The sequence below is a fragment of the Mchenga conophoros genome, linkage group LG7, assembly GCF_057382185.1.
Source record: "Mchenga conophoros isolate Kocher_MC1m ecotype Shallow Benthic linkage group LG7, M_conophoros_male_GT1.1, whole genome shotgun sequence".
In the NCBI taxonomy this organism is placed as follows: Eukaryota; Metazoa; Chordata; class Actinopteri; order Cichliformes; family Cichlidae; genus Mchenga; species Mchenga conophoros.
This window is the reverse complement of record NC_140532.1, coordinates 65,280,436-65,293,789: the sequence shown is the minus strand read 5'-3', so window position 1 is coordinate 65,293,789 and position 13,354 is coordinate 65,280,436. Positions and strand designations below refer to the sequence as shown.

At 41.0% G+C, this 13,354-nt stretch overlaps 1 protein-coding gene across 2 annotated transcripts in view; it reads right to left on the bottom strand.

The window, feature by feature from the left end:
* Window positions 1–13,354, bottom strand: part of LOC146571574 (RNA-binding protein Raly-like) — a 79,702-nt gene that overhangs the window by 37,528 nt on the left and 28,820 nt on the right. For both annotated transcript variants that reach the window (XM_085280815.1, XM_085280816.1), the window contains exon 3: window positions 8,488–8,538. In XM_085280815.1, the coding sequence (XP_085136941.1) occupies window positions 8,488–8,538 (51 nt within the window). The remainder of the gene's footprint in view (window positions 1–8,487; window positions 8,539–13,354) is intronic.

Here is a 13,354-nt window from a genome sequence, read left to right as displayed (position 1 = left end):
ATTCTGTCTCTCACAGTTGAAGTGTACCTCTGGTGCAAATTACTGACCTCTGTCATCATTTTAAGTGGGGGAACTTGCACAATCGGTGGCTGACTAAATACTTTTTTGCCCCACTGTGTATATAAAAAAAAAAAACACCCAGCACGCCCCTGCGGGCGGTTTATCCTTCAAGCTCGGGTCCTCTACCAGAGGCCTGGGAGCTTGAGGGTCCTGCGCAGTATCTTAGCTGTTCCCAGGACTGCGCTCTTCTGGACAGAGATCTCCGATGTTGTTCCTGGGATCTGCTGGAGCCACTCGCCTAGCTTGGGAGTCACCGCACCTAGTGCTCCGATTACCACGGGGACCACCGTTACCTTCACCCTCCACATCCTCTCGAGCTCTTCTCTGAGCCCTTGGTATTTCTCCAGCTTCTCGTGTTCCTTCTTCCTGATATTGCTGTCATTCGGAACCGCTACATCGATCACTACGGCCGTCTTCTTCTGTTTGTCTACCACCACTATGTCCGGTTGGTTAGCCACCACCATTTTGTCCGTCTGTATCTGGAAGTCCCACAGGATCTTAGCTCGGTCATTCTCCACCACCCTTGGGGGCATCTCCCATTTTGACCTCGGGACTTCCAGGTTATACTCGGCACAGATGTTCCTGTACACTATGCCGGCCACTTGGTTATGGCGTTCCATGTATGCCTTGCCTGCTAGCATCTTGCACCCTGCTGTTATGTGCTGGATTGTCTCTGGGGCATCTTTACACAGCCTGCACCTGGGGTCTTGCCTGGAGCAGTTGTCAGCCACCTCCTGTACATGGATGACATCAAGCTGTATGCCAAGAGTGAACGAGACATCGATTCACTGATCCACACTACCAGGCTATACAGCAATGACATTGGAATGTCGTTCGGACTGGAGAAGTGTAGTCGGATGGTAACAAAGAGAGGGAAGGTAGTCAGAACTGAGGGCATTGAACTACCAGAAGGCAACATTGCAGACATAGAGGACAGTTACAAGTACTTGGGGATCCCACAGGCGAATGGGAACCATGAAGAGGCCGCTAGAAAAGCTGCAACCACCAAGTACCTGCAGAGGGTCAGGCAAGTCCTGAGGAGTCAGCTGAATGGTAAGAACAAGATCCGGGCCATCAACACGTACGCCCTGCCCGTGATCAGGTACCCTGCTGGGGTAATAGGCTGGCCAAAGGAGGAGATAGAAACCACTGACATAAAGACAAGAAAGCTCCTTACCATGCATGGAGGGTTTCACCCCAAATCCAGCACCCTGAGGCTGTACGCTAAGCGGAAGGAAGGGGGCCGGGGACTGGTGAGTGTCAGCACCACAGTCCAGGATGAGACAACGAACATCCAAGAAAATAAAAAAAAAAAAAAAAAAAAAAATATATATATATATATATCAGGGCTCTAGAGTGCGAACAATTTGGTCACATATGCGACCAAATTTTTCAGTGGTGCGACTAAAAATAAATATTTGGTCGCACCTGTGCGACCAACTTAAATATCTCTGCAACTCTCCGTGTGGTCAACAACAGACACACATTATGCCCCTATCATGGACTAAACCAATCAGAGATAGTCAGGGGCGGGACCTCTGATTGGCCGTGGTCCAGTTGAAAGTGCAGGTGGAAGAGAGAGGTGAGTAGCTTGAATAAAGCGATATCAATTCATTAACGAATCCACACAAAGACGTAAACACAGAGTGGACCCGACGCATCAGAATCAGCTTTGTCTCTCAGTTTCAGTTTTCAGTTTTATTTGTCATATGCAAGTTAGCACAGGGTCAACATTGCAATGAAATGTGTTTGACGAGCAGCAGTCACTCAGCAGCATGGTACAGTAGGAGAAAATATAATAAAATAAAATAAAATAATAAAGAAAATAGAAAAATAGTAAGGAGCAAAATATTAGAGAGACATGGTAAAAGAGAAAAGATTACTAAATATATATGTATCTATAAATATAAATATATGTACACTAGTGATTAAATAAGAAAATCTTGAAAAGAAATATGACGGGAGGGCAGATGGGATATTGCACAGGAATGAGCAGCAGAAAATTACAGTATTGCACTTTTAAATATAAATATCAATGACAATAAAGTGGAGTGACCAGTGCAGATTAAACTGCTTTCTCACCCGACGGCCCGTACACGGACACGCTGTCGGAGCTTAGCGATTCTGATGCGTCGGGTCCGCTCTGTGTTTACGTCTTTTTTGTGCTGATTCTGAGCTGCAGGTTTTGTCTCTCCAACCAAAATTCGCCGAGCCAGCAGCAAAAGAAGCAGCAAACTGTGCTTCACATTTGATAAATGTCGTCATGAATTCCCTCTGACTTTTGCTGTTTTGCTTCCACCACGATAAAAATCACACTTCCTGCACAGCTCTCTCTCTCTGTGTGTACTTCAGGAACAGTTTCCCGTCTCAAATCTCTGTTTTCTGCATTATTCATTCGCTTATTACCCACCAGTCTACCGTTGTTTACAGCGCTGTCTTTTTCTTTTTTCACTTAAATGTCCTCGGACAAGAAAGCCTAATTTCTGCTGTTCAATACTGAAGAAATTTAAACTTATTAAAATTGTGCAAAATTGCAGAATATTGCAGAATATTTTTAAGGTTATCTGCTATAAAAAGCCAGACCAGGAAAATCTCCTTCATGTTTTTCTGTGTTTTATTCTCAGTTACTTTCACACAAAGGTATCTGCTGTGATGTTCACAATTCTGATGAAGTCTCATGTATCAATACTGATAAATGATCAGAATTATAATATTTCTGACTGTCTGAGGCTAAATTGAATCAAATCAGGACTTTGAGAACCGGAATCGAATGGATTATAGAAATCAGTGATGATACCCAGCCCTAGTGAGCCTGATCTGTCTGAAATTCATAGCCAGTGCTCTGACACGGTGCCATCAATCTTTGAATGCTGAAAAAGCACAGTGTATCCAGGAAACACATTATATGTGTTATGTGACGGCTGTGTGCAGGCAGGAGAAGGACCCAAAGTGCAGACTCCGGAGACAGACGTGAACTCAAAAAAACAGCTTTAATGCTGAACTCAAAGTAACAAACCTCCAAAGTACAAACATTAACGCAGGCAGGGAAAAACCAAAACACACAGCATAAGTGAGGGTAGATAAGAGTAGATCGCAACAATGACAAACTGAAACACAGGGCTTAAATACATAGAGGGAGCAATCAGGGAATGGACAACAGGAGGGGAAACACAGCTGGGGCAAATCAGAACTGACGAGACAAGGAAGCGTAACCTGAACACACTGAGATAAGACAGAGACCTTCAAAGTAAAACAGGAAACACAACACAGACTGAACTAAAGACACAGACTCGCATGCACTGCAACAGAGGGAACAGAGATGTGGGACCAGGGCAGACACAGACACTGACTGGACACCGGGATATAGCAACTAAGGATACACAGAGACGCGAACTAGACAAGGGGATACAGCTGACAGGGGAGACAGAGCAACTAGAGAAGACAGAGACATAAACCATAAGACAGAACTCAAAGAAACCAAAGACTAGAAATGATAAATAATATAATAAACTCAAAAACCCTGGGTCAACGACCCAGGCATCCTAACAATATGCTGCAATAAATGCACTGCCCGAGTGTCCCCTCTCCCCACTGCCTTTCAGCAACAGACAGCAGCAAACAGGTTGTCAGAGGAGGCCAAGATGATGATTACGTTTAACATTTTCTACAATATTGAGCACTTTAAGCACAAGTTTGTTAGTTAATAATTTAGAAATGAATATTGTCTGTATGGACTTCCCCCCCAAAGAAAGTGCACATGTAAAACTCAGGTGTTAAGCGATGCGGTTGAAAAATTGGAGTGCACCTAACTTTTGTGCCGGTACGCCTAAATTTTTAAAGTTAGGCGTACCGGTGCGCCCATGTCAAAAAGTTAGTCTAGAGCCCTGCATATACATATATATGTATGTATATATATGTATGTATGTGTATATATATATGTATGTATATATTAGAGATGGACCGATCCGATATTACGTATCGGTATCTGTCCGATACTGACCTAAATTACTGGATCGGATATCGGAGAAAAATAAAAAATGTAATCCGATCCATTAAATATCACGAAAGCACCTCACAAAACTTGCAACACGCCGTAACTCGCCTCAGAACGTTAGCACGTCGGAGCAGTATGCATCACGTGATAGAGCGGCTGTGGCATGCGGGACCTGTCGGTGGTCTGGATAGCATGACGGCTGGTAACTGTGCAGGGGCGGAGCTAGCAAAGTTTAGCCAGGGGGGCCGATAGGGCATTAACAGGGAAAAGGGGGCACAAAGACATACTTTTCTTTCTTATTCTCATTTAAAATGTCGAGCTTTTAATAAATAATTATCTGAATCTTACACCCAAAGTTTTAATTTGATGTAAAATGAATAGAAGTCAATTACTGTATATAGTGACTATTAAGTCTAATATATATATATATATATATATATATATATATATATATATATATATATACCCTAGTAAGCTATAGTACTTTTTCCTTTGGGAAGGTACCATCTGTGCAGTCTGCAATTTTGTTGAAGAAAGATGTTGAATCTATTTAATATTTCTTGAAAAATAATTGATTTCTGTGCATTTTTTTTCACACTACATCAAATTAAGGTTGATTACGTCGATTAAGCATCATGAGGTGGAGCGTGATGGGTGGTTCCCTATTTTTTATTTATTTATTTTTGTTGTTGCTGGGAGTTGGAACCCTATTAGTTAGGTTGCTTAATATTTACGCTAAGTACTCTTTAAAATACCAGAATAGGGAGGATGGTGTAGGTTTAAGTTTATTAGATTGATCAGTATTGCTGAACTATGAATTTTTTTTTTTTTTTTTGCATACAGGTATAACAGAATAGCTTTAGTGTAGTTGTTGTTTTAAACTTGAGTATGAACTTATACAAAATGCAGCAAGATATTTAAAAAAAAACAGTTTTGTTGATTAAAAAACACTATCGGATTCATATCGGTATCGGCAGATATCCAAATTTATGATATCGGTATCGGTATCGGACATAAAGTGGTATCGTGCCATCTCTAGTATATATACACACATATGTTATGTGTGTGTATATATTTTAGGGGTGCAACGATAAATGTATCGATATTGAACCATTCGGTACAGTACTTTCGGTTCGGTACGCATATGTATTGAATGATACAAAATTTTATATTTATTTTATCAACTTTTCTTCTGACGATGCTGTCTGTGTTGAGCGCTCAGTGGATCTGCGTTCGACTACTCCGCCTAGGCTGCACTGTCGAGCGCAGATCCACTGAGCGCTGCCCACATGCATGCACTCAAGCTAGCAAGACAGAAGTTAAGCTCGTTGCAACATGGCAACTGCCTCAATGCCACCCGAAGTTGAACCTCCTCCACCGTCATTGAAATCTGGCTTTTGGAACTATTTTGGCTTTCATGTGAAGTTATGTCGGATGTGCCACTCCATGGTTAATTACATCGGTGGGAACACAACAAATATGAATGCACATTTAAGCCGACATCACCCTAGTGCAGAAGCAGACAAAAACAACAGCAAGCACGCATGCTACAAACTTTACCCGAGTCATTTAGACAGCCGTTAGCACATGATTCTAAGAGGGCAAAAAAGATCGACAGGGCAATTGCTACTTTTATTGCTGTCGACATGTGACCCTTTTCTGTTGTAGAAAACACCGGGTTTCAGGAAATGCTGAGAGTACTTGAGCCCCGTTACAGTATTCTTTCACAAACCTATTTCACTGATACCGCAGTTCCTGCTATGTACAAGGAGACAAAAGCCAAATTAGAGATGGCAGTGTCAGCAGCACCCGCTGTTGCTCTAAACACAGACGGCTGGACGTCAAGAGCTACACAGAGCTACCTGACTGTCCGGAATGGCAGATGAAAAACTGTGTTTTGCAGACACACCTGGTCAAAAGTCACACCACTAACGACTTAGCCAAAGGTCTGTCTGAAGCTGGGGAAGATTGGAAGTTAGTGCAACCATATGTGATAATACCTGTAACTACTGACAATGCTAAGAACATAGTTAATGCCGTCACAGCTGCTGGACTGGGGCCACAAATCGGATGTTTTGCGCATACTATTAATATAGCTGCTCAGAAAGGAATGGCAGTGCAGAAGGTTTCCCATCTCCTGGCAAAGATAAGAAGAATTGTCTCCTTTCACAGAAGCACAACAGGATGCAATGTGTTTAAGAAAAAACAGCAACTGCTACAGCTTGGTGAAAAAAAAATGATTCAAGATGTTCCAACTAGGTGGAACTCTTCTCATGATATGATGGAAAGATACCTTGAACAGCAAGCAGTGTATGCTGCTATGGCCGACAACACTGTGAAGAAGAGTATGAAGTACATTCAGAATCTAACTCAGGAAGAACATGCACTGTCTGAAAATCCTGTTACAGTCATGAAAACCCTAAAAACTGTGGCAGTCATGATGTGTGAAGCGTCATCTCCAACAGCTTCCATGATCCTGCCACTTAAAATGAACATCCTGAACTCTATGGCGCAGTCTGGTGATGACAGCCCAGCAGTGAGAAATGTAAAAAAAAAAAACAACATCAGGGAGAACCTGGAGCACAGATACGCTGATCGTGTCCTTCAGAATTACCTACACAAGTGCACAGCTTTAGATCCACGATTCAAGTCCCTGTGACACTTGGATGATGTCACTCAGCTGAGAGTCTATGGAGCACGCACCACAGAGCTTGTCCTGAGCATTGAACAAGTACTTTTTTTTTTTTTTCATTTTTGAAATTTTATTTTGCTACTGCTTGATTTATAAATATAAAAATTTATAATATTATTTAAACAAATACAACAGTTTGGTCGTTTATATTTCCTCAGGACCAAGCTGCAGGCACAACAGAAACTGCGAGCTCCGCAGAGACTCAAGCAGCAAACTCTTCAGATTCCCCAACAGCATCTCCACCAGAGAAAAAGTCGGCCATGAAGGAGTTGTTTGGAGAACTGTTCATGGCACAGGAGCCAAGGACCAGGTCTGCAGCCGAAGTGGCAGAGGAGGAAATTAACTTGTACAGTTTAGCAGACTGCATTCCCACAGATGATAACCCACTGAGATGGTGGCAGGAACATCACAGCTTCTACCCTCATCTTTCCAAGTTGGCACAGTGTTACTTGGTTGCACCTGGAACCTCTGTCCCAAATGAGAGGGTGTTTTCCACAGCAGGTGACATTGTCACAGCAAGCAGATCTGTACTGTCAGCAGAACATGTGGACATCCTAATTTTTCTGAAGAAGAACATGGAAATTGTGTAAACTATGTTTTAGTTTGTATTTAAGTGGATCTTTTATTTAAGTTGTTTTTGTTGTATATGCAGCTAAGTGCTAGCACTCCAGAAGATGAGTGTAAGGGGAGGTCCATTAAAGAGTGGTTCATTTTATGGAGACCTGATATGTTCAATATGCTCCCTAGAATATACCCCAGAAGAAGGGTATAGCATAGCTTTTATTTTGAAAAAGGACATTTCTCTGTAATAAACTCGTTTCCAAACTCTTTTATTTTTTTTAAATTATTTTGTTGTTTCAGCAACATTTAATTTAAAAACTGTATTTTTGAGTTAAAAGAAATATTTATGATCTTAATAAATTACAAATTAAAAAAGGCATGAACATTTTTTTGTATCGAAAAAATATCGAACCGTGACACCAAAGTATCGAACCGAACCGTGAATTTTATGTATCGTTGCACCCCTAATATATATATATATAGATACACACACACACACACACACACCCGTTGTGTTTTGGAGTTTGTACATGCTTTGTCTCTGGAGGCCCCCGTATATATTTATATATAAACGAAAGAGCCGTCTGTTTTTAGTGAGCCGAGCCGAAAGAGCCGCTTCTGGTCATCCAGAAGTTGGAAATGCAACAACCTTCACCTCTGAAGGGCAATCAGTGTCAACCACCATGTGACTGCATGGATTACCTGCCAAGAAGCAACCTGTCTCCAAACAGTTGCAGTCCCTCCCAGTCTGACTGCACACACACAGAAAGATTGGCGAGGGTCTGCAGATAACTGCCGTCTTATTTATAAATGCAGACAAATTGTTTCTTTGATGCAAACATTTCAAAAGCAACAAGGTCACAAGTTCATTGCATATGGTAATCATTTTTGGTCATGTCACAAGCTCCAGCCGCTGTTTTCCATAGTTGATTGCGACTGTGTGGGCTGAGTTTGGGGCACCAAAACTACTTGGACAGGTTTAGAAAAAGGTTCAGTTTTGAGTTAAAATTTGAAAATGCAGTGTTTTTTGTTTGAGTGGCAACAAACCAAACTGAACTTTACCAAAGTGCCAGTGCAACTGAACAACACACATTTAACTTTGTATAGATCACTGATCATCGATCCTTCTTGGGGTCTCCCCCATTTAAAAAGCAGTTCTATGAACCATTCATGGACTTACCGGTTATAGCAGTCATCCGGGTATTTGTCATACTCCATGTCATAATCAGATCTGAGGAGAGAGCAAGAATAAAGAGCTTAGAAATGATTGGAGGAGGATATTCTTCCAACCTGATGTTGGAAAACTATTTGTATTCATTACATAAAATGTTAAAGATTGAACACGTGCAGTCTTCTTGGGACAAACTGGGTCATTTGTTCATGTTTTAATTATTCTGAATCAAATAACAGAGAATGTCAGGTTAATGTTGGAAGGTGGATGGATGGCTCAGCAGACTTTGAAACAGAAGAGTGTTTGTTTCCTGTTTCCAGTCACTAAAGGTTTTCCTTTAACCGTAACCAAAAATCACATCATCACTGACTTCTATCAACAAAATGATACAGTTGCACTAAACATACTGTGATTTTGTGCCAGGCTTTGTCAGCATTGTCACCAAATAAGAGGGGTGTATTTTTGAATTGTGAGAGACAAACGAATCAGTCCTGCTCATTGGGATGTTCTAGATGTAGTGGAAAACAACTACACTACTTTTGAGATGCACACACAGTAAAGCTCACTAGTTCGAGGTAACCACTGATTCTGTTCAAATGTACACACGGTTTAAGGTATTTTTATGTTCAGATCTGACACACAGTCCTTCTTCAGTCTGAGCTTCATGAAGCTGCTCAACAGGCTGAGCAGACCAGATGGCATCCAGACCTACTTATCCCAAAGAGCCTCTGGGCAGGGCTGCACTAGGTTCATTACATCAACAAAGCCACAGGCTGCTTGTACATGTTCTCATTTTCATACTTCTAGGCTGTGCTGGCCCAAATCCCCTAAAATAGTCCAAATGAAGCAGTGGCATGTGACATGAAGCAGCTCAGATTTGGGCAGAACATTTTTGCAAACAAAGGGCAAATGTTTGGTCACCCCTGCCTCATCCTGACCACATCAGAGTTACATTAACTGACTATTTTCCAGCACCGATGGAGTCTTTTCAACAGAAAAACCTCAACGCTGAACTGATTGTGGCTCTTAAATGCAGCACTATGAAGAACAGTGCTGTCAGTGTTGATGGTTTGCAGGGTTAATTTTAAGAGCAAATTTTGATTTAGCTTTAGTTAGAATGTGGGTATTGTTTTAGTTGACTGAATATCATAAGATTATAGTAGATGAATGATACGGTTGACCAAAAAGTGTAAAGAATTTAGTGTGTTCCCTGGAGGGGCTCACAGAGTTTAAACAGCATCTGTATATGTATCCATGTGTCTACTGTTCTCTTCCTCCCAAGGATTGAAAAAAAAAACTGAAGGGCGAGAGAGTGGCGAGCATCCAGGGTGTACCCTGCCTCTCACCCTAAGACAGCTGGGATAGTGGAAGAGAATGGATGGATGTTTCAAATGTGATCAGCTGTACAAGGAAATCACTTCTGATTGGATCACTTCTAAAGTCGGATCTGAATATTTTATAGTTTTTATTCGTTGATGAAAGTAGCGATTTTATCATAGTTTTGCCTTTGTGCATTTATTTTTATTTAATCACTTTGTTGTTTTCATCAGAAAAAAGGTTATTAATGAAAACTAGTTAACCATGTCACAGAGTGCTTGAGCCTTTGGATTCAGCTGTTATTTTGCAGCAGTAATATTTATCAGTAAAACCCTGATTGGCAACAAATTGCTGCACAAAGATTATTTTTAGTTTTTATACTTTACCTACAGTTTGTGAATAATACAGTTTTATGTATAGTGAGGTGTTTTAATAGTGTTTTATTGCTTCCTTCGCTAAAGGAATAAAAAAAAATTTAACAGCATTTTTTGGTAACATAGTAGCTATTTATTTAATTATACAGTTAATAATATTTTACAATTATTCAGCCAGGAATGAGTGCAGAAAGATGAAGAAATCCACACAGAGTGAAGCAAACTGCAGGAGGCTGTCAGCATATTTAAAAGAATAAAAGACAGGCGGCACAAAATGGCACGTTACACTTCTGTAAAAGTCACTGCACGCCACTGCTTTCATAACATTAACCCTACACTGCTGAATCCTCCATCACAATCTTGGATCTTCTGCGATCACTACAGGGACAGAGGCGTAGGTGCTCCTGGGTGCAGAAGCAGCGCACACTACCGGATTATCTGTCAGTGAAGTGAGATGCTTCCTGGTTTAGCAAGCTCCTTATTGGGAGACTTTTGATCACAGTCTGAAATGACACCGGTAACTTCAGCACACACTGCGGCAAAGAGGGGTGAGCCATCAGAATAAAATAAACAGGAAAATTTATCTACCCGCAGAAATGCATAAAACAGAAAAATATATCAACTCTGCATCAACCTCCCTTGATGCATCTGATTATGCTCAAACACCGATTTAAGTCCATTTAGCTTTTATTTCACCTCTTTAAATGCACTGACTGCAATGTTTTAGAGGCTCTGTTTTAAATGCAGAAAAACAAAAACTTCTGGTGGTTTTGACGTGACACCGTCTGTTTTTTTCTTTACTTTTCACCATGAATGTCTCTGTCATAAAAATATTAAAATTTAAATAATTGTTAAAATGTCATTATGAATTATTTGTGGGACACTGAGACGAGTCCAGTCATGCAAAAATCCCAAAAGGTAACAGACATGGAAACTCTGAAGTGATAACAGTCAGAGAGAATCATCGAGACAAAGGAGAGAAGAATCCTTTTTTAATGTGTAAACCACTCTGAAAACAGGTGGCACAACTGGACCTGATAACAACACAGAGAAGAAAAGTGCAGCCCGGACTTGTGGCACTATTCATCCATCCAGCTGTAAAATCAATAACCGTCTCACACAAACACAGCAGAGATGAACCTCTGTAACTGAGGACCGAGCTTAATAAAGATAGGACAGGAGGAGACGCAGCGAGGCGTCCAGAGAGCCGCACAGGGATGAACAGACAGAAAGGGGAAGGCTAATAGGAAAACAGGAGATTTGGGGCAAAATCCATGTCCTTCCACCATCACTCTGGCTGCTGCCATCATTCATCTTCATCAGCAGCTATGGGTATTAATCAGCATTTAACAGCGGCATCGATCAGGCGCCACCTTAGAGCTGCGGCTCAGTCGTGCATCTCCTATCGAGCTTTGTAAGAGCAAAGCTCTAAACGTGACTATTGATCTGTGGGGCAGCTCTGCTCCTCTGCGCCGGGATCACACTAAACAACTCTGTTATGGCGCACACTGCTGGTTTATCTGTGCAATTAGTTTTGATGTTACAGCTCACCTCAGCGGATGTGCGCCGCTTTGATTATGAGCACATAACAGGCCATATAACTAGCTACAAACTCTTCTTAATCCCAGTAAAAAATATCCTTCAGGCTGTTCTGCATTTTATATATGCGCTCAGGCCGACTGTGGCATGTTTAGAAAAATGAATTTTTTCTTCCTCGTGACTCCTGGAGGTGTCAGAGCACTTGTCGCCTGACTGATTCCACAGCAGCTTCATGAGCATTTAAAAGACTCCAGTAAAAGTAATGAAGTGAAGATGTTGTTTAACTCTGATCTAGTTTGAGTGGGCACATTTAAAGTTAGTGTATTTCCAACACCCAATTCTACAGGCACTTTGAGAAAAAATTATTATTATGGGGTTCACATGCTTTATGATTATCTGGTATATATTTATCATGTGTACCATCTATTCCCAACTGAAGTCATTCAAATTTTACCTTCATACTCTGAATATTTTTATAGAAGAAGGTTGTAACTTGGAGCCTTTTTATTTACCTCGTTTATTTTTTATAGAATATTAACCCATCATAAAAATTCAGAAGTACAAAACACGCACAGAAAATTTCCAGAATGAAAAACACATTTGAGCATTTCTACGACGTAAATGTTACTGAGATGATGGAAGCTGAACGAGAACTTTCACATGCTCTGTCTTGGTTTGAACAGCCACCTATTCCATAAAAATCCATCCTCTGTCACAGACTGTGAGTCGCTGCAGTTTTGCTACTGAAACGATGATACCTGATGAAAAAAAATTGTCACGGCGGGGTGCGCCGATGTGTGTGGAAACAGGACCCAAAAGCAGATGATGACGAGGAGTTGTAAGGTTAAACAGAAAAGTGAAGCTTTATTTAAATGACGGCAGGGATAAACCAGGAAACCAAAACAAACTGGCAAAACACTAAGAGGTACTAAAACCAAAAACTATAACTGTGGAGAAAATAAACAGGCAAAGACGAAAACTAAGGCTAAGGTCAACATAACAAACGACCCGACAATGACATGCAGAAAACAAAGGGCTTAAATACATACAAGAGCTGATCAGGGGAAGTGAAGACACATGGGGGAACAGCTGACAAACATAACCCTAATGACAGGACCAAGAGAGAGTGAAACTAAATACAATGACCAAAGAACACATGACACTGTCAGAATAAAACAGGAAACACTGAAAACTAAACATGACAACACAATAAGACAGACCTAATACGTGATGAATGAATACAAAACCCCAAAACATAGAAAACCCAGGAACAATGACCAATAACTGCCCAAACTAAAGGCAAAATAGGAAATAACCCAAAAACTAATAACATATCAAAAAATGAGAAAAATACAAAGAGAACTCAGAGTGCTGGGTCGGAGACCCAGCCTGTGACAAAAATAACCTGGAAAAGGGCAGATTTCAGCCTTAGAACTTAGACAGTGCTATTTTTTAACTCACCCATATGTTCAAGGGCTGGACTCAGAAAATATTCATAGCATGAAGGTAAAATTTTGCATAACTGGCACAAAAACAAATCAACCAGCTGGAACGGAACATAACTTAAAAATGAAACCATATGCACAGTAAAGTGATGTCCTTGTAGATGACAGCGGGAGGAGGAAGAAAGTGTGTGTGCACTTCAG